At 48.8% G+C, this 21,236-nt stretch overlaps 1 protein-coding gene across 6 annotated transcripts in view; it reads left to right on the top strand.

The window, feature by feature from the left end:
• AFAP1 (actin filament associated protein 1) overlaps positions 1-21,236 on the top strand; it is a 126,138-nt gene that overhangs the window by 85,224 nt on the left and 19,678 nt on the right. For all 6 annotated transcript variants that reach the window (XR_012492384.2, XM_074320794.2, XM_074320792.2 and 3 more), the window contains 4 exons: positions 2,236-2,385; positions 9,615-9,826; positions 12,838-12,983; positions 17,824-17,941. Coding sequence is in view for 5 of the 6 variants with exons in the window: in XM_074320794.2 (XP_074176895.1) it covers positions 2,236-2,385; positions 9,615-9,826; positions 12,838-12,983; positions 17,824-17,941 (626 nt within the window). In the remaining variant the exon portion in view is untranslated. The remainder of the gene's footprint in view (positions 1-2,235; positions 2,386-9,614; positions 9,827-12,837; positions 12,984-17,823; positions 17,942-21,236) is intronic.

The raw sequence follows: 21,236 nt of genomic DNA, 5'->3' as shown, positions 1-21,236 counted from the left end.
TGGCTGCTGTGAATAACACTGCTAGGAACATGGGTGTGCAAATGCTGAGTTCTGTTTTTGACATCTCTTTATGGACGTTACGTACAGTAAAATTCACCTTTTGGGGCATATAGTTCTTTGGGTTTTGATGAACACTCACTGGCATGTAACTGTAGCCACAATCAAGACGTGGACCATTTCTTTCATCCCCAAACACTCCCTTTTCCCTTTGTGTCGCCTCCCCCTCCGCCTCTCCCCTGCCCCTGGCCACCGCTGATCTGTTCTCTGTCCTTTACCAGAATGTCCTGTGAGTGGAATCGTGCTGTGGCCTTGGGGGCCTGGCTTCGTTGGCGTTGCGTCACGCATTTGAGACGCATCGCTGTTGTCCCGTGCTCAGCAGTCGGCCCCTTTGTGGCTGAGCCGCACGGGAGTGTGTGGATGGCAGTGAGCTCATCCTTCCCCAGCTCACTGGGGGTTCACAGTTTTGAGCTATTGTGAGTTAAGCTGTCAGGGTTTTGCGTGAACGCGTTTTCATTTCTCATGGTGAAATGCCTCGAGTGGGATTCCTCGGTCAAGTTCATCCTCACCAGCCTTGGTGTTGCCATTTTTGTTTTATGTCATTCTTTTCATGTTGACCATTGAATAGGTGTGTAGTGCTATGTAATTGCGGCTTTAACTTGCATTTCCCTAATAACTAACAGCACTGACCATATTTTAATGTGCTTATTTGCCATCCTGGTTTTCACCTTTGGTGAAATGCCTATTCAAATCTTTTGCGCATATTTTTATTGGGTCATTAGTTCTTCTTATTGACGTCTGAGTTCTTTATATATTCTGCATACAACTGCTTTCTCAGATGTGTTCTGCACATAATTTCCTCACAGTGTGTGGGCTGAGAGGAGAGGTGGGTCTTGGGTAGCAGGGACAGCTTCCCATGCAAAGCCCAGCAGCCGCTCTGCTTGGACCTTGGTTTCCCGAGTGAGTGACTGCCCAGCCCGCTAACCTGCACTCTGTCACTAGTGTGGATCAGGCATCTCCCAGCTCTGAAAAAGTCACCTTAGACCAAATAGCAACCCAGGCCATTACGACTCTTGGAACCCAAATCATCTGGACGATTGTGATATTACAAGGTTCACTCCAAAAGGTCATGGTCTCTGCTTTTGCCCATGTGATTTTCTAACCCCGTCATGTCTGCATGTAATTTTAGTCCTCTCCATCGGAACTTACCCAGTGGAGGGTATTATCTGTCGTCCACAGGGCATAGGGTGTGTAATCAAAGCCAGGAAAGCTGTCTTTGAGTTTTGCCTTGAAGTAGACTAACCTACAATCTCCGGGTTCCTGCCTCGATGTTAAGGTGCAGATGTTGCTTTGTTTGGTCTCTTTCCTTGTTTACTGTCTCCCTTCCCCACCCCCGCATCCCTGTATAAAATTAAGTTCTACAGGATGACTGTCTCTGGGTGTACATGTAAGGGAATAAATCTATATCTAAAATCCTCCTTTTTTAAAAAGAAGAGCAGCCTTCTGTGCTTTGTAAAGGTGACCTTGGTTCAAACATTCTCTTGCCTGGCATGGTGCTTTATGTATAGTAGACACTTACTAAATAGTTCCTGAAGGAAGTTAAGAGTTTCCACACATTCTGACCATCTCTCTGAGCTTTTATCCTTGCTTCTCATACTTAACCGATTTGCAGCTGAGGGGTTTCAGTAAAGGTCCCTTTATCCCAGCCATGTCGTGACTCAGACAAACTGCTGGCCACAGAAAGAATCCTGAACGCACACAGTTTCTCCTAAATGTTAGACGCTCCATTGAACATGGAAACAATCCGGATGCCATGTGGCCAAAGCCATGGAATAACTGTAAAACGTGTTTCTTCTCACAAGGTGACAGTCCCCGGTATTTAATAAACTAATGCAGTGTGAGTTTGTGTGGGATAGAAAACATCCTACTGCCACTGCCGCTGATGTCAGCAAAGGGAGTCGAGGACCTGGTACTGACTCACATGGAAGCTTTGACTGTCCCCAGCGAACACTGCACACGTTTACATTTCATCATGTGTAATGGCTCTGTCACTAGGCTCATTGGATAAATACTCTGATGGTATTAACCAGTGTCCCCAATAGCGGGCACAGAGCAGGTGCTCAGTAAGTAAGCTTGGGTGAAAGAAACTTGGCTGTGTCTTAGGCTTTATTTTGATGTTTTTCCAATTAAAGTCTATAATGAAAACATGACTTTTGTTGTCATCGTTATTCTTGACAGTTAAGAGGAAAAAAAGTTCCAAATCCGAGGGCAAGGGCACAGTATCAAAAGTCACTGGAAAGAAAATCACCAAGATCATCGGTCTAGGGAAGAAAAAGCCATCAACAGACGAGCAGACCTCCTCAGCTGAGGAAGACGTCCCGACCTGCGGTAAGACGCGGATTTACCCGCATGCGCGGTGCGCGGCGTTACTCTCTCCCCGGGAACTATCCTGTGCCACGTCCAGCTCAGCCTCATTCATTTGGGCTCTTTTGGAGCAGGCCTGTCATTTGAATTTGGGGCAAGTGTTTTACATTTCTACTGCTTTTTCCTTCTTCTTTTTTTAATTTATTGGGGTGACAATTGTTAGTAAAGTTACATAGATTTCAGGTGTACAATTCTGTATTACATCATCTATAAATCCCATTGTGTGTTCACCACCCAGAGTCAGTTCTCCTTCCATCACCATATATTTGATCTCTACTGTTTTTAATAAAAGACTTTGCAGGGGTTTGAGATCATCACTGAGGTTCCCTCAAGATGAAAAACAAAGTCTCTCTTTGATCCCGTGAAGTTCTCCCAAATTCCTTTTCAGCGTTTTGAACTGGAATGTATGCACAGGCCGCTGGCCCGCGCTGGAGGGGGTGTAAGGGAGGGCCAGTCATTTATGGGATGGAGATCAGTTCTTCCCTGGGGCTAAAGTAATAAAACCATACTTTGCTGTCATGCTCCATTTCTCAAATTCCAGTTTCTAACCCAGTCTAACTGACCATCTCCCTCACCATTCTTTCCTCGGTAGTTTCGGGGCAGCTGCTGTTTGTCAGGACTGTGTGAGCGCATGGCGTGTGGTAGTGACCCAGACAGTCCCTGCCCTCCCAGCGCTTCCAGTCTGGGAACAAAAGAGGCTCGAAGCGAGTAATCACGGAGCTAAACGCGGAACTAACTGGTCACTAGTGTGAGGGGAAACAGGAGGCAGTGACACCCACCGTATGGTATGGACAAGTGAGATTTTACAAAAGTCATGTTTCCTAAGCAACCAGTTTAGAAGAGCCAGGCAACGCTTTTAAGGAGTTTGGAAGCCGGATGTTGGATATGTGCCCTTTTAAACAGGAAGACCGGGCTGTTGTTTTCCTTGTGTATTACAGCTGCACGTTCAGCTTTCTGCCTGTAAATCCCGTAGTTTCTTTTGTTTGTAGCGTCGCTCCGTTTACCTCTCTGATTCTCTTGTTGAGCCTCCATTCTGCCCAATGGGATTTTATTTGGGTCATACCCAAAGCTGTGCCATTCAGATGCTTCCTCAGATGGGCCATGCACCTGAAGATGAAGTTGTTGAACAGATACCGGGTCCCAGGGTGTGAGCTTAAGCTGAAAGCACGCCTGGGGCGCGGGAGCCGTGGTGCTCGGAGGGCAGGTCAGGGCTGAGGGGAGGCCAGGGCGGGCTCTCAGCCCCCTCCTGGCCTTCACAGCCGAGGTCTAGGAGACTACACGGCAGACCTTTGGTGGACCGGTGCAGTGTCATCTCAGGTTCTGTTAATGCGGCTGCTGCAGGTGGAGGCCTGGGGCACGATGACACCAGAGGAGACCAAGGGCCTAGGCGCCTCATGCGTTCAGAGGTCCCGGGACTTGTCCTAACCAAATGGCAGCCGGGTCGCGGAAGCGGCTGACTGACGGTCTTCCCACTGCCGTCCGTCCCCGCCTAAATCCGCCTTGCTGCCGTTGAACCCGCCGGGACAGGGTTTGAAGGGGAAGGCACAGGAGGGCACAAGGAGCCCTCACCTTGCTCCAGGCCTCTTCTCGAGCGGCACAAAGCGCGGGTCACATGGGCTTGTCCCCCGCTTGCCGTTGCCCTGGAGGGGAGGCAGGAGTCACGGGTGACAAATGGAAAGAGGGAGTCATCCACCCCAAATGCCTACATTTTAGCTTTTGTTGTTTAAACTGCTCTAGGTCAGTGGAGGAAATAGAAATCCTTTCATGAAAAGCGTTCACATGGAAGGCGACTCGGAGGCTGTGGTCCAGACGCTCGTTAACAAACGGGAACTCGGAAAGCTTGTGGGGCTTGCCCTGAGCCCACGGCCTGCTGGGGCAGAGCCAGGCCCGCCGGCCCAACTCTGCCGAGTCCCCATGGCCCACACCTTCCCCATGTCCCTTAGTGTCCCCCAAACGTGCCCCCTCGGTCCTCCTAAATGGCTTCACTTTGTTGGTGACCAGACACCGCAGGAAGTCCTGCTGTCGGGCGTTTCCTGGGAAACAGCTGCTCCCTCCGAGCAGGGTGGTGTGTCCACGGCCTGTCATTACACTCTGTGGGTTCTGTTACATGCTGAGTGGACAGCTTTCGTCTCTGCGAAGAGAACATCCTCTGCCACAGATTTTAAAATTGTCATCTCGTTCCTTGCTGGGGCAGGGGCATGGCAGGAGTCTAGAGAAATAAAGGGGAAACGACCATTTTCAGTGATTCGAGTACAGCTGCAGAGTTTCGAGCAGAGAAAGAGCCGGACTGCGGCCATGACACCCACCCTGCCGGCGGAGCCCCTGCTGCTGCCGCTCTTGTGCGGCAGGGACAGGAAGTGCCGAGAGGGTGGGCGGAAGGGCGCCTGGGAGCCCCAGGAGCTGCATTCATCCCGGCTCTTCTGTGGGGTGCAGCCTGGGCCTTGGGGCCTCCGGGCACACAGTGAACATGCTGGGGGTGCAGTGGGAGATGGTGCTCCGCAGATGCTCCAGCTGGTGAGGGATGGGGAGCGAGTGCCACAGGGCCACCGGCAGCGCAGCCAGCCCCTCGGCCACTTGCTGCGCCCCCCCACGCCTCACGCCTGTCCTGGTCCTGTGGAGTGAGGCCTTCAGCATCTGCCGGGTCAGCTCTGCTCACAGCCACTTGTACGAGGCGTCTGAGGCCAGCACAGACCCCTAAGCAGAAAACCGGCTTTCATTGGTCTTTCTCCGGCGCTTCCAAGTCCCGGAATTGTTGTCACTTGCTAAACGCAGCTGTGGTTATCGGGACGTGCATGTCACTTCCTCTCCTCCCTGTCCCCAGTGCTGTCTGTTGTTTGCACGAGCAGCACACACGCCCCGTGACTGGCCACCTGCTCTGTGACCCTGCCGGCCACCAGATGAAGTTGGAAACCTTAGACTGATTGTGTCGTGCTTTCAAAGGAAAAAAGCTCTTTGCTGCTCATTTCAGGGCCTCGAACAATCTTGTCCTAAACTTAATTTTCCAACTTTTCCTCCTGTATCACTGGATTAAGATTCAGATTGCTTTGCTCACCCGTGGTGTCCCCAGCAGCTCGCATGGAGCCTGCAGACATAGCAGCAGTTCAGTAAACACTTGCTGATTGGATGAGTTTCCTTGAGCAAACAGCATAACCTCTCTGAGCCTCAGGTTCCTTATCTGTGTAATGGGCTTGATACTTAAACTACTTTGTTTTCATAGGAATTGAAGATAAAATGTATGAGTCACTAAGCTCAGTGCCTGCCTTATAATTTATGCTCAGTAAATGGTTGCCGCTATTATCCATTTGTTCATCTGATGTGCTTTTTAAAAAACACTAAGCGTCCCTGACATATTCAAGGCAACATAAGGGCAATGCCAGGTGAGGGGCGCAGGCAATAAGAAATATGGAAGCTGAGAGGCCAGAAAGATCCCCGGCTGCTCAGATGGAGTCAGGATGACCTGAGCTGGGTTGAAGGACTCGCTGGGTGTTTCTCAGGTCGCCTCTAGCTCTAATGTTCTGTGACTTTGGGAAGTCTTCAACATGAGGGCTTTTTAGTGGACACACAGGAAAGTTACATGCTTCTCACTTCCTATCATAATAAAAGATCAAGTGACATTTAATGGAGGGGGAGGAAAGCATTCTTAGTGTGTCACCATGTTGGGTGTTGTCATAGTAGTTTCTTGGCACGTGTGCCAATTAGAGGTGTTTCGGTGTGGGCAGGACCAGCACCAGCTGTTGGCAGCATTGAAGTGTGGTACCCCCTCCCCCACAGCGCCCTCTGCTGCTGCTGGGACACCCCTTTCCCAGGGCCAGCTCCCCTCAGCTGATTGTAAACCGACTTGCTAAGATAAAGCCAGCAGTTACCTTGGGATGAATGTCCTCTCAAAGCACAGTTTCCTTCCCTAAGGAGGAGGAGCCAGTGGGCACTTGGCCCCTGCCTTCCCTTTTGCAGCCGTTTGCATTTGAGAGTCACCCCGACTGAGCCCTGAGACGTCAGATATCCCAGCAAGTGAACGCAGGAGCCTTGGGGTCTGCCCCCTGCTCCTGTGTTTCTGCTTGTTTAATCTCAGCCCAGTTATAATGAAACCTTGTGCACCCTTGCCGTGGCTTTGCAAGAAACCTTACAGTTCTTTCTTTAGAATTCGGAGCAAACGTAATCTCAAAAAATCAAACTGAAACTCGAAAGTTGTTACGATACAACATCCCACCAAAACATGAGAAGTAGGATCTAAAAAATAAAGTAATAAGTGCAACTGCCTTATGGAAATGACCTGGGGAGCCTGTGATCCTAGTCAGCCTGGAGTGCTTTCTGGAAGAGCCAGTGGGCTGGGCCTGGCTGCACTTTGTCACCACCTGGTGGTGGCTGTGCACGTCAGCCGAAATATTCATGGGTTCGAACAGTATTAGGAGACACAGGGACCTCCCCTCACTCCTCACTCCGGGTTTGCCCTGGGGTTGTGTGCATTTCCCTGTGTGGCCTCTCCCTCATCGTCACCTTCCTGACCCAGAAAGTAGGAATTGTAGGCCCCAGCTTAGCGGGGCGCAGTGCTGGGCCGGGGGCCCTGCCACGTGGGCGGTTGCCGTGGAGTCAACTGTTTAGGAATCCAGTGTGATGATTCTCTTTCTGCTTTTCCCTTTGGGGAACTGTAAGCACATCTGAGGGAGGCGTTAAAATATGGTGATTTTTATATTAAGTCATGCTCTACATCAGATGGGAATCTGTCCAATGGAATCTTTCCTTTTGTGATTCAAATGTCAGGAAATTCATAGCACTTGGTGACTTTTGGTTAGACTCGGTCAGGGGAGAAGCTATCATGAGAGAACCTTCCCCTTTTCAGGAATGTGTCACCCACTTGGGTAGCGGGGCAGCCCTCAGTAACTGCTGAGGGCATCGCGGGCATCACGTGGTGAATTCTAAGATCGGGAAGTCCTTGGGGGATGAAAAGGAATGTTGCCACTGTCACTGAGGAGGCAGATCCGCCATCAGGCCTTCTGCTTCAGTTCCTCAGAGAATATGGTAGCATCTCACACCCCGTCATGATTCCGCGCCCTTCTGCACCCAGGCCAGCTTCCTACAAAGGTTCTGAGGTTTGCCATCACCCGGTCCCTGGATGTTTCACATCTTCGTTTCTCGCGTTCCCCTCTCCCCCAGGCCAGTAGAAACGCCCTCACGGCCCCTGTGAGGAGCTCCTGGCCGCCCAGCCCCTGCAGACGGCATGGAGGCGCCTCTGTGGCAGCATCTGCCTGAGCCTGGGGCCTAGGGCTTGCTTGTGACGACTGTTCTCGTGCGCTGACCTTGTGGGCCCCAGCAGAGCAAGGCACTCGAGAGCAGTGCCATGTTTTCGAGCTCTTTTTACGTATATCATTACGTTTGTCTCTAGGCCACGTGTTGTTCGTGCTCACAGAATACTTAGATGGATGCAGCATGGAAGTCCAGAAAAGCGGGCTTTCAGTGTGATTCATTCCTCCTGGGGTGCCCGAGTCATAGGCGCTAGTTCAGATATTACAGGTGACTGTGTGTCAGAACGATCTAATTTACAAACAGTGTTTTCCAGAATGAATATCCTAATGTGAGGGCTGTAGTCAGAATAACAGTCCTTTATCTGCTGTCTTTAACTCTCAGGAGAGCTTCAGGTCAGGCTTTGCTGGGTGGCCTTGAACGTGACACTCACCCAGGCTTTAATTCTGCTTCTCCAGCCTCTGCAGTCCCTACGTGTGTGACCTGCAAGGGATTTCGGCCCAGGCTTGCTCCTCCATTTTCTCTGTAATTTCACAGATACAGTGGCGCACACGCTAAACTGAGGCCAGTTCTAGAATAAGCAGTAAGCCCTTCTGTTGAGGGTGTATTGGCAGGACTGCTGTCACACGTAGCCAGATGAAAATCCAAGCTTTCCAAGTGTTTCCCTAGTTAATTCCCTGGGCAAATGCTTATATGTGACACAGAAAGCATCATCCTGGGCCTTGTGCCGTACATGTGGGGTTTTTGTTCTGGTTTGGCTTTTTACCTTTATGCATTTATCCATTGCTAATAAGGTGTGTAAGACTGGAATGTAAAGGAAACAAAGGCATTTTTAAAACTCAGGATTAGGAAGGATTTGTTTTGTGTTTTGAGCCACGTGTGTGAGCACATGCCTGTGTATGAATCGGGAGAGGAGCTGGATGACTTAGGGAATCCTTGTTTTCTTTCTTCCTCATCGACCTGCGTTTTCTATGCTATTTAACTCAGGGGCAGTAATTTACTAGCATTAGGGAGCGGTGAGAAGTCACAGCTACCCTGTGAAATCCACTTTCTATACCTTCTTATGGCTAGAGAAATACATTTTATGTTTGTGACAAATGAAAACGATCAGGTTTTTTGGTATTTGAAGAGATTTCTTTTACAAGAATAAGGACAATTCTTCCTGTAACTTTATCTCATGTGGAGACATAGATCTATGTGTGTATATCTGCATGTGCGTCTCCATGTCTGTGATATACTGAAGGCTTTGTGCAGTATAACGACATGAATGGCAGAATCCCACGTACATTCCGGCTCAAGCGTTTAGGTGGCACCTGGGCAGGCTCCGGCAGTCAGATGGAACCCTCAAACCAGCGGAAGATGAGGGTCACTGAGGACGTCTTGGCCTCTGGGTAGGAGTCTCATGCCGAGGCGTTTCCATCATTTGCTGGAATACGTCCAGTGCTGAGGAACTTACCACCCCCCAAGCCGTCCGTTTCTTGGAAAGCTTTCATTTTCAATAGTTTTTTTCTCATGTTAAGCCACAATCGGCCTTCCTATAACTTTTGCCCTAGTTGTGTCATTTGTAGCTGTCTAACTCCTTCTGCATGTGTCCCTTCCGCTCATTAAAGCGGCCATCACGTCCTCATTTCCTTCTCGCCATCCAAACACTGATGCTTAGTGACCTTTCCCATCCTCCAGGCGGACTCCAGATTCCACAGCAACCTTAACCGTCTGGTGACCGGTTCTCAGCACGCGTTGCATACCACGTGCCATTAGGGGCTTCTGATATGCGCTGTCTTGTGAAGCCCCCTGGGCTTGCTTGTTTGAAATTGCTCCTATGACAGTAACGGCTCTTGTTTACATGGATCTGCGTTTAAAAATGTGTGCGGGATTTGTTCTATGCATGTTACCATCCTGGATTCTTTAACCTGTCTTGCCCTGGAGGCTGAAAGTTTTCCTTTTGTCCCCCGCAGGCTACCTGAATGTGCTCTCCAACAGCCGCTGGCGGGAGCGCTGGTGCAGACTCAAGGATAACAAGCTCGTGTTCCACAAGGACAGGGCCGATCTGAAGACCCACATCGTCTCCATTCCTCTCCGTGGCTGCGAGGTCATCCCTGGCCTGGACTCCAAACACCCCCTGACATTCCGACTGCTTCGCAACGGGCAGGAGGTGGCTGTGTTGGAGGTAGGGCCGTCTTCCCTCCAGAAGCCAGCGCCGACTGCTGTCAGTGCAGCCTCGCACTGTTCCGGCACTGCCGTGTTTCGATTCACAGCCTGTCATCTCACTTTGCCCATCTTGTTTGTCTCTGCTCTCCTTGCTCTGTCACGCCCTTTGTCTGAGGGGTGTTGGCAGCGCAAACAGCACTGCACCCTTTTCTGCTAAGATGTACACATCAGACTTGTCTGCCTCGTTACCTCCTTGTTTCACGTCCTCACTGAATGTGTTTGCATGGAAATTAAAGACAATGCATACTGGGGATTAAGTTTTTTCAAGCAGCCAGATAATAACTTGTTTTAAAATTTTCAGTAGAACTTTTTCCCCTTAATGATGGTCTGCCTTTGAAATGGTGGTATTTCCTTTAATTCGCCCTTCAGAATGTTCTTGAGTGCTTTACGAGTGAACAGGTAGGTGTTTTCAGACAACCCGTTGCGTTACAGACCGTGGCCAGTGAGCCAGATCACATGGAAACCAGAAGACCTTTGGTTTTTCAGGAGCCCTTGGCTTTGTATGCATTTTATTCATTTGGCTGCCTTTCTAGAATGGATTCACTAAAGCAGAAAATGCAATTAAAACGAATTTCTTAACAGAATTAAAACTTTCATTTTTAAAAGTTTTAATTTTTACTTTTCTTCTCTTATATTATTTTCCACCCAATATTTGTTCAGACCTTTGCCCCTTTGTCTTTTTCCCACTCAGCATTGTTGTGATTGAGACGCAGAGATATGTGTATCATGTTTACACAAGTAGAATTTCCAGAGAACCTGTGAGCATATTTATGCTATCTAGTCCATAGAATGAGGTCTGTCAGGTTCGGTGGAATGGTGACATGTGTTCTCATTAATCAGACGTAAAGCCAAATTCTAGCTGACCGGAGTGACACTGATGAGGGGGCCCAGGGGGCCCAGACAGGCCAGCCGGAGGTCTTCACAGGAGATGGGAGTTCGTTTCCGAGATGATGTTCATGGAAACTTCTTTTTCGGTGGGGGCAAAAGACGATGAACAGTCTAGCTCTCCTTCCCACGGGGCTCAGGGCCCAGTAGTTGGAGATAACAGCCCCCGAGTCCTGCCTGCTGCCCAACCTGCTAACTGCAGCGTGTGATCTCACAGAAAGGAGGCCAGGCCTGCTGGAGGCAGGATGTCTGGGTCCCAGTCCTCCTTCTGTCATGGACTTTGATCACAACCAAATATTTTCTTCTCTCGGCTTCTTGATGTGTCTGTAAAACATGCGTGTTGGCTACAGTCGGTGTGCTTGGTAAGCATTTCTGCAGGGTGAAAACAGCAGGGTGGATGGCAGTGGAAGAAAGCTGGAAACGTAAATGAGGAAACTATATTCTTGATGGAAAACAATGCCTGGCTCATCTGAGAGCTTTGGCAGCGGATCTGAGAGAGGGTGCAGGACAGAAGGCATGAATTGGCACACGCTGGGTGTGCAGGAAGGAAGAGTGGGGAGTCGTGCCTGCAGTCTGAGGGAGGCTGGGCTGGGTTCCTAGATGGAGAAATCCAGGAAGTGGGAGGCAGAGATGTGAGGGCCTGGGGTGGAGCTCACCTGTCCTGACTTCGCCCCGAGCACTGCAGGTGCAGGCTGCAAGTCCTTGAAAGAGAGGGGTCGTGTTCCAGTACCCTCTTCTGTATTCTAGTCATTGCATCAAACACACACACACACACACACACACACAGCATTCCACCGTTAGCAGTGAGTTCTGAATCCATTTTTATTTATATGTATTTTTTCTTTGACATTCACTTAACTCACACATTTGCTAGCTCAGTGTCCCCTAAACTTTAAACATTATTTACACATTTGATAAATCAAATTTATTAGACATTTCATGTACCACTATAAATGTAATAAAATTGATTTTCTAAATCGCCTAACAAGAATGACTTAAAACTTTGATGAACCAAATTATTTTTCATTATTATTGTGGAATATTGGGGAACAATGTGTTTCTCCAGGCCCATCAGCTCCAAGTCATTGTCCTTCAATCTAGTTGTGGAGGACGCAGCTCAGCTCCAAGTCCAGTTGCCGTTTTCAATCTTTAATTGCAGAGGGCCCAGCCCACCATCCCATGTGGGAATTGAACTGGCAACCCTGCCATTGAGAGCTCGCGCTCCAACCAACTGAGCTGTTCGGCCGCCCCTCCAGAAGCTCAGTGGCAGCTTGTTGTCTTCAATCTAGTTGTGGAGGGAGCAGCTCACTGGCCCTGTGGGAATCGAACTGGTGACCCAGTTGTTGAGAGCTCGCGCGCTAACCAACTGAGCCATCCGGCTGCCCTAATGAACCAAATCTTAAAGATGTATTTCAGATGTACAAGTTAGGGGTTCAGATCAAAGTCAGGGGTTGGGGAACATTTCAAACATCTTAAAAAATAGCACACACAAAGCAGCCCAATGATTGTGAATCATTATTACACCTATAGAAACGCACTGATATACAAGTAAGTTAGTACTTTATACCATCTAATCAAGGGAAATAAAATTGCCATTTCAGGCTCATTTAGGAGGCCGCAGTAAGGGCAGCCGGTCAGCAGAGTCTGAGGTCAGCAGGGCGTTGGCCTGACGGTGCTTTCCAGGCTGGATCGGCCAGATTGCAGGGGCTGCTTTTTCTGGCCTGATTTTGTTGCCAAATTAATGAGGCTTTCTAAACAACTTCCTGTAGCTGAGATTTAACTAATCACATTCATTTCCATGTCTTACACCCTAGTGCCTTGCCCCCAAATAATTGGAAGGCACTGTTAGGCCCTCAGATTTTTATTTCTTTGGGTTTGGTCATTCTGGAACCTCCTGCGTTAAGGCTTAATGTGAATTCGGCGTTGATCCCGTGACTCGGGCAATAACTGTACCTTCCGTCTCATTCCTCTCCTTACGTCTCACCTCCTTTCCAATTCTGTGGTCTCTGTGGACATATTTACGAAAGTGTTAAAACTCGTTAGCATTACTTAAATAAAACCCACTTTCCCCCTTGACCGGAACAGGCTTCTTCTTCTGAAGACATGGGCAGATGGATCGGAATTTTGCTGGCTGAGACGGGGTCCTCGACAGACCCCGGGGCTCTGCATTACGACTACATAGATGTGGAGATGTCTGCGAATGTCATCCAGACAGCCAAGCAGACCTTCTGGTAAGATCCGTTGCCATGTCACATGGCACTGAATTAAACAACTTCATGTTTTCCCTCATTTTTTTACTTTTTATGTGCGTCTGTAGCCTCAGGAGGAAAAACAACTAAAAACTCTCCCTGTTGTATTATATTAATCTAAACTTTGGTGAATTCTTTGTCATTTTAACCCTCCCCGTTTCCTATTAGAAGAAGGGTTGGCAAACTTTTCCTGTAAAAGGCAAGATAGTAAATAGTTTTGGCTTTGCGGGCCAAATATTCCCTGTTGTGACCACTCAGCTCTGCCATGGCAGCCACAGACAATACATAAACGAATGGGCGTGACTGTGTTCTAATAAAACTTTATTTGCAACCACAGGCAGTGGGCTGGCTGTGGCCTGTGGGCTGGCGTTTGCTGCCCCTGGTGTCAGGGGAACAGCCCTACGAAGCAGAAATGATTCTACAGATTGTGTAATGAGGACAGAGGTTTCAAAGCCATCAGTCATGGACTTTTAAAATTTTAATTGTGATTTTTGTTTTTTTTAAACCAGCTGTTGCATACAAACTCATTCTTTTGAATCATGATTTCTTTTTTAACACATTGATGGCAAAGATAATTATAGCTGCAGCTCTCAAAGTATGGTCCACAGATGCAGTCCAAGAGGTCAAAACTGTTTTCCTAATAATACTGAGAAATTGTTTTCCTTCTTCACTGTTGCGCCACGTGCATCAATGGTGCAAAAGCAACGGTGGGTAGCTCGGCACACTCGTCATACCACAGATGCTGTCATCGTGTCCTTCACCGCCACGCACTTGCACTGGAAGAAAATGCTGGACTCCCCTAAAATGTCCTTGATGAAGCACTAAAATGACTACTTTTTCTCTGAAAGTTGTCGAATGAACACTTATTTAATGCTCGGCCAGGAGATGCTGGAGCTAAGTAAAGATACCTTTGGCCGGTATTAGGAGTCAGACCCCTGAGTTCCCCCAGGCGGGGGTCATAGCCTTGGCAGAATGAATGAGTCTTGGACACCTGGGCCAGAAAACCTCCAGTGATGCCAGAGGTTTTCTAAAGTATAAGCCACGCCTTCTGACTGCTATTCTTTTGTGTGAAAATCAGGATGTCATAGTTCAGTACTGAGTGTTCTGTGTATGTTCATTATTTTTCCATAATAACAGTAATCAGCAAAATGCAGGTAAGTTATCATTCATTAAATAAAGCACATTTCAAGTGGCTTTTTAAGAAATGTGATATCCATAAATCAGATTTTGCAACATCTACATGTCTAGAGTGACATAAAAGAAAAGAGCTTGTGGTTGTTCACTGGTTATTTGGAAGTTGTGAGGTTTCCAGAAGCCTCTCTTAAGTCCACGTGTGGCTCCAGCCATAATCAGCACACTGACGACCCCTCTGAAGAGAAGCCTGGCGTGAAAGCAGTTTCCCCAAACACGGCTGGCTTCTCCTTTCTAAAGGAGTGGGATATTAATCTAAACCCAATGTGGGAAGGTAGCATTTCTGAGAAAGGAATGAGGGTTGCAACACTGAAAAATTATTTATTAAAAATATGCATGTAATGAGTATATGGCTGCAAGAATCTTTGCTACCTCATTAAAATCTTTATAGATGTCAGTTAGCAATAAAGTTCATTTTCATGTTTCAGTTTTCTAGCTAAACATTCTTGTAAAACTTAAGAAGAGATTTAACAAGGAAAGTATTCAAAACATAAAATATGGTAGCTTGCCAGTGTAATAAATATTCTAAGATTAAATTCCTTTTTTGCTATTATGCAAATTGGCAGTTATGAATCTTTTCAAGGTTATTAGGGAGTCTCTGTGCATTGGCTATGTCTGAGGGAGAAAGCAATGATATATTTTCGGAAGAAGACATTAAAAGAAAAAATAGTCATTTAAGTTCCCCCAGGAAAAGTGGTATATTTAGGAATATTAATAATGGTAAACTGTTGAAACATATTTTCCCGAGGCCCATTTTTAAGTGAGATATATAGATTATATGATGCAAGGGAAACATTCCGAATTTTTCTCCTGAAACTCCTCTAGAACCATGCTGTGTTGGAGACCCATGAGAAAGCTGTGCTACTGCTGATGATAAAAAGCAATGGATCCGAATGAAGGAAGAGCAGGGAATAGACAAACTGATAGGAAGCTGCTATCTCGAGTCACCTGACCTGAATTCCTGGGAGATTATGTAAAAATGTATTTCCATCACACAGGGATGAACCTTGAGGACATTATGCTCAGTGAAATCAGCCAGTCACAAGAAGATAAATACTATATGATTCCACTTCTGTGAGGCACTAGAGGAGGCAGATTCATAGCTCAGAAAGTAGAATGGAGGCTGCCAGGGGCTGGGGGTGGGGAGTTAGTGTTTCGTGGGGTCCGAGCTGCAGTTTGGGAAGATAAAGTTCTAAATGGATGGCGGAGATGGTGGCACAACAGCGTGAGGGCACCTAGTGCCGCTGAACTGTGCATTTACAGTGGTTATGAGAGTGAGTTTTATGTGTGTCTGAATGACAATATACAAATATCTCCTATGAGTGACTGACTTATGATTTGGGTTTAACAAGTGGCATGCGGTCTCTTATTTCTGCTTTTCCGTTTGGCTGAGAGTCCTGTTGTGGAAAGAGCACTAAGCAGAAGAGAGGGACCTAGTCTTGGCCCCACTAACTGTAGGTCCCGGACACGGGTTTGGGGCGCACGTCCCTCTCTGTAGGTGAGGGGTAGACTAGATGTGGCTAAGGACCCTTCCCACCAGGGATGTCCTGTGTGTCGGTGACGTCTCGCTCTTCTGACCCTGAGTCAGAAGCATCCTGCTGGTGTCTCTTCCATGCAGGTAGCTTCGGTCCTGCCCACTCGTGGTCCCCACTCCTTCCTGGCCTCTGTGTGGCAGTGTGAATGCCAGGCATACGGCTGGCCGGGAGCTGGGGGCACAAAGCAGTCGCTGCTGTGAGGAGCTCCGTGTCCCTGGGGGCGAGAGACACATAACATGCTCGTAGGAGCGACCAGTGGTGGGCGCTGGGCATAGGCAGGAGTGGCCACGCGGGGTTTTCCTTCATTCCATGACTGCCTCTCGCTAACAAAACATGTACATGGTCTTACCCCAAAATACCCTCAGGTGAGACATTCAAGTTAGAAAACCTTAAATACATATTTATAAACAAATAAAAAATCTCCTGTTATTACAGAACTCTTAAATGTTTAAATTTTTCTTTTCTTCTATTTTTTCTTTTCCTATGTACTTTTAAATAGAGAATAATCGTATACATTTTTTATAAGACAAGAGCACGAGTAGTTCTTTTGTAAATGCATGCTCTTGAGGCGGGTGTGGACGTGCATAGCGGCCTTCCGCCAGCAGAGGGCAGTAGCTGCGCCCAGAAAGCCGCTGCCTGGGCCGCCGACCGACGGCCGTGGGAGACTAATCCTTAAACCCGTTTCCTCTCGCTCCCTTCTCAGTCAGAAATCAGTTTAGCTTTGTTGCAAGACCTCTGACGAGTATGAGAGAGGCAGTTTTCACTGTCCCTGGTACCGCCCTCACTTTTTTTTGTTTACTCTCTTTTTTATTCTCTTAGTTACCGTAGAAAGGTAAGATCCCATGAAGAAATAAAATTTGGGGAAAAAAATGATTTAAAAAAAAATTCCAGACTAGTGTAGTTCACCCAGTTGGGAGAAGCTTCTTTCTTCCCTGAGCGTTCAGTTTTTTACGTACAACACACCTAAATTCCCGAGTGAACCACTCAGGCTTTCATTCCCTCGGCACGTATTTGTTGGGCGCCTTTTGTGGGCCAGCCATTGTCCCAAACACTGAGCTGACCTAGGGCAGCGAGCAGAACTGACCGGGCCCGTTCTCCTGCAGCCGGTGTTCTGGTGGGGAAAACAGGTGGGGAGTGCGTGATGATGTGCCCAGTGGTGAATGTAACAGGAAGAACCAAAGGGTAGGGGTGCTGAGGTGGGAGGGGCGCTCAGCGAGGGCCTCAGTGAAGTAACGTTCCCACAGAGGCTGAAACAAGTGAGGGGCTCTGTGAGGAGCTAGCCCCCAGGCAGGCAGAGGGGGCAAGGCCTGTGGTGACAGAGCCACAGGGAGCCTGGCTGGGGGCGATCTGGGGATGGGCCGCAGAGACTGGCCCCCACGGCCTCGCAGGCCACAGCGGTGCTTTGGATGTTCTCAAAGCCACTTCAGAGGTCACCGGAGGTTTCGAGCAGAGGGGTGACGTGTCTGGCTTGCCTCCTGAGGGGTCACACTGTCCACTGTCAGGGCTCTCTGACGTTCAGGGAGTGGAAGGCGGAAGGAAAGGTGAGCTGTCCTGAGGTGATGCTAAACGAACACTGAGAACTCGAGAAATGCTGTGAAATAAACACTCTAAAGAGCGTAGGGGCCCACAAACTTCCCCAGAAAAGGCTACGCAGTAAATATTTCAGTTTTGCAGCCTGTGTGCTCTCTGACCTTGATAATAGGGTCACGAAAGAGGCATATTGAAAGCAGCCACAGACAGTGCGTAAACGAAGGGTCAAGGCTGTGTTCCAATAAAACTTTATTTACAAAAACAGGCAGTGGGCAGGGGTGGCCCCTGCTTAGACTGCTGAGAATGAAAACGGTTGCTGTTTATTGAATGCCAGTTATGCGCCAGGCATTGCTTTATGTATCCAGCCTGCGTTGTCGCCAGGCCTTATCAGCATCCTGCCCGGTGGTGGTGTCCTACCTTATAGGTGGGGAGTGTGGCCCTAAGTACCAGCTACTGGTACTTCCTCTTGACCCCCACAGCCTCGGACGCAGCCCTGAGCATCGGGTTAGAACTCATGTAAGATTTGTCAGCTGACTGGAGTGTTTTATTCATGTCCTGTCTTTCAGCTTCATGAACAGGCGAGTCGTATCTACAAACCCGTATCTCGGGGGTGCCTCCAACGGCTACGCTCACCCCAGCGGGACAGCACTGCATTACGACGACGTCCCCTGTATAAACGGCTCGGTGAGTGTGCCACGCTCCCAGAGGGAATGGCGGCTTGTTAGAGGGCAAGAGTGTCTGAAAGTCTCTGTCATTTAGTGCCCCTGCTTTCAGTCCACATGAGATGAGGCTTTTTCATGCGGTGAGGAAGATAAAAACCCATCCCATCTCTCCTGTGCTTTCTTTTGAGCAGCTGTTCATCGCAATCTGCATTTGAACAAGTATGGGATTTGACACCACTAGACAGTTTCTCATTCAATATCACTGTCATTAATTAAAGATTTTGGCACGTCCCCAAATTTTGACTAAAGGGAAACACAGCATCTATACCTCAGATGGATCAAAATGTAACACGGTGTGAGTTATCAATGCATCGCTGTCTCCCTGTGTGAGAAAAACGCTGAGTGATCACCCTCAGAAAGCAAGTGTTGCCGTGGGGTGTTGCCCACACTCCAAACTCAAGACACCCTCCTTCAGAGGACACTTAAGGGTACACTTGGAGAACTGGGAAGCCTGCCGCCACCTTGTGCTGGGCGTATACCCACTTAGAAACTGTGCAGCTTCTGGTATTCACAGGGCCTCCAGGGTGTGTGTTTGGCCTTCGGAGTTTTGATTTGTTCTCAGTTTGTGTCTTAGGTATAAATTAGCGGGACTCATCAGTAAACGTTTGTTTCACGATGTCCCCACATTCCTCAGTCACGGCCATTCATTGAGCGTCTTCTCTGGGTCCGTCGTCCGGGTAATTAGAGGTCAGGCCTTCAGAGTCCACAGTCGTGGGAAAGGCTCACGAAAACCGTCCTATCACTTGTCCCCCAGTTCTGGGTAGGTTTGAATTGGCCTCTCTGTGTTAGGATGTTTCAAAGGTGGACATAGAGTGTGTTCACTGTGAGTTTTTAAGCTTTGGAGGTATTTTGGATTTTTTTCTACTGTTTTGCTTCCCCATTCTATTCTTAGTATTTTGATGGATGTCACCACTCAGCTCCCTGTTACCCATCATCATAAAATTCATACCTGCCCAGGCAGGAACCAGGAGACCATTGCCTTCCTGAGGGCAGGGACTCCTAGAGCTCAGAATTGTAAGCAAACTGGAAGTCAGGGTACGTGCCATGGGCCTTCTCCGTCAGACCCCCTCCCGCCATCGGGCCTGCCTGCGTGTGTGTGGGGGAGCGGGGGGCAGACTGTCCACGGCTCTTTGACTCTCAACAGGGATGTCTGTGCATCACAGCCTTCCCCCTTCCCTCCTCCCCTTCCTCCTGTCCTCTCTCCCTCCTCCCTGCCCTCCTTACTCCCCCTCCTTCCTTATTTTCCGAGGCTCCTAGTGTCCAGACTCTCTGCTAGGGACTGGAACAAAATGGATAAGGTACAGCCTTAAGCGGCCTCCCAGTCTAGTGGGAGAGAAAAGAGGTGGTGGGAGGAGAGCTGAGGCACCTGCAGCACCTATTCAAGTGCAGGTGAAGGCCGGTCAGGTTCATGGTTGGCATGGGCCTCAGGGTGTGAGCAGAGCCTCTGTGACAGTCCAGCCTGGCTGCAGAGTCCATCCAACAGAGTCCTGCCTGAGTCTGGGGTGGTCAAGGGCAGGGAGGGGCGACGCGTCCTGTCCCACCACAAGGAAGCATTAGGGCGTCAGTCTCCTTGCCCGCCATTCCCACCACCATCTTTGCCATGGGGCCTCCAGAGTTTGAGGGCCTCCTGGTGCCCAGTGCACCACAGCCCTGCACCCCTGTGGAGAGGCTCGTGTGAGCCCACCCACTTAGGAAAAGCCCCACGGTGACCCGTACAAGCAGGGGTCTGTCGGGGCGCTGTGCCTATGCCAGTCACTGCACCATTTTCAAGGTGGCCCTGGCTCTCCTGGTCCCCGTTTGCTCTGTGCAGCCACCCGCTCCTTATGACCGAGCAGCCTCAGCCCTGAGTTTGCCCCGCTGTCGTCCAGACAACGGTCAGCTTCCGGAAAACTGACACCCAAACCTATCTTGGAATCTCCCTCCCAGAGACCCTTTCACATCCTCAGAGGGTTTCCTCATGAAAGTAGGAGGCTGAGCTTCGGGTTTGGAGGACCAGGGGCTACCCAGATACTCGGCTAGTGCCGCTGTCCCAGCCCGCTCTGATCGTTGTGTGGGTGCCGGCCATGCCCGGGTCACTCACAGCTGGATCTTTTGGAACTCGAAATGTGCTGTTCCCAGAGGGCTGCGTTTGGGAATTGTGTCCCGTGGGTGTACTGCGGCCGGGCATTCTGGTGTCTAGGACATAGTGTCGCGTGCACAGCTTCGGGGCCCCTGGCTGGTGAAGGCCTTGGAGGCGCAGACCTTCCTCACACCACTTTCCCACATGCTGGACCCTGCCACCAGGCCACCAGTCTCTCGTTAGGAGGGCTTCATTGCTCTGTTCCGTGAAGTTCAGCCTTCTGACCCCAAACCTGACATATTAGCAGCGTTTCAAGTTCACTGACCTTACCCATTCAGTGCCCCCCGCCGAGGCCCAAAGCAAGATGAAAGTGAGTCTCAAAAGGATCTTCTGACCCGCACACGTGCAAGCACACACACACTTTTGATCTAGAAACTTCTATGCAGTTTCTGAGTCTTCCATGTGATTTAATCCCCTGGTATTTTAGGAAAATGATAGTCTCGTCTGGACCATTTTAACCCTGGACAAATATATGCTCAGTTGTCATTATGAAACTCTCACATCCAAGTTTATCTGCATGTTCCGTTATTTTTAGATTGTAGTTGGGTCCCCAGCATCACAAAAACAGACACACTGAAGTGACTGCAAAGAAAGAAGAACACTCCTACTATGAAATCTTAAAGCTTTTTCTATTTTTATAGTAAAAGCCTGTAATTACAGTCTTGCAGAAAGAAGCTCTGCAAGAAGGATATAAAAATAGGGGAAAATTAGCATAATATATGAATTAATTTTTTTTTTTTTTGTAAACGCAAAGCAATTTATAGAGACCTTAAAACTTAAAAGGATCTGGTTGCGGTTGTTAGTTTGGGGTTTTTAATGTGTAATTTAATGTCTGTGTCCTAACGTGGCTTGTGGCTATTTTAGTCCTTTATAAGGAGGTTTTCCGCTGAAATAATGCCAGTATATCAATTATACTTGGAGACATCCTATTTTCTGTGATGACCTCATTTCTTTCTTTTTACAGACTGTGTTCTGGTTACGGCACCTTAATCAGCCCTAACCAAGCCCGGGCCGCAGTGCAGGCTGACACCCCCACAACGCCAGTCAGCGGTGTTGCAGGCGTGGACGGCTCACGGGCCCAAGGCCCACGCAGCGTCCTGTGCCGTGTGCCCTTAGCACCGCTGCTCAGGCCAGCTCG

The sequence above is a fragment of the Rhinolophus sinicus genome, chromosome 1 (assembly GCF_057876585.1).
Source record: "Rhinolophus sinicus isolate RSI-liver-muscle chromosome 1, RSI-T2T, whole genome shotgun sequence".
In the NCBI taxonomy this organism is placed as follows: Eukaryota; Metazoa; Chordata; class Mammalia; order Chiroptera; family Rhinolophidae; genus Rhinolophus; species Rhinolophus sinicus.
Note: the sequence above shows the minus strand (reverse complement) of the source record. Positions and strands in the feature narration are given on the sequence as shown.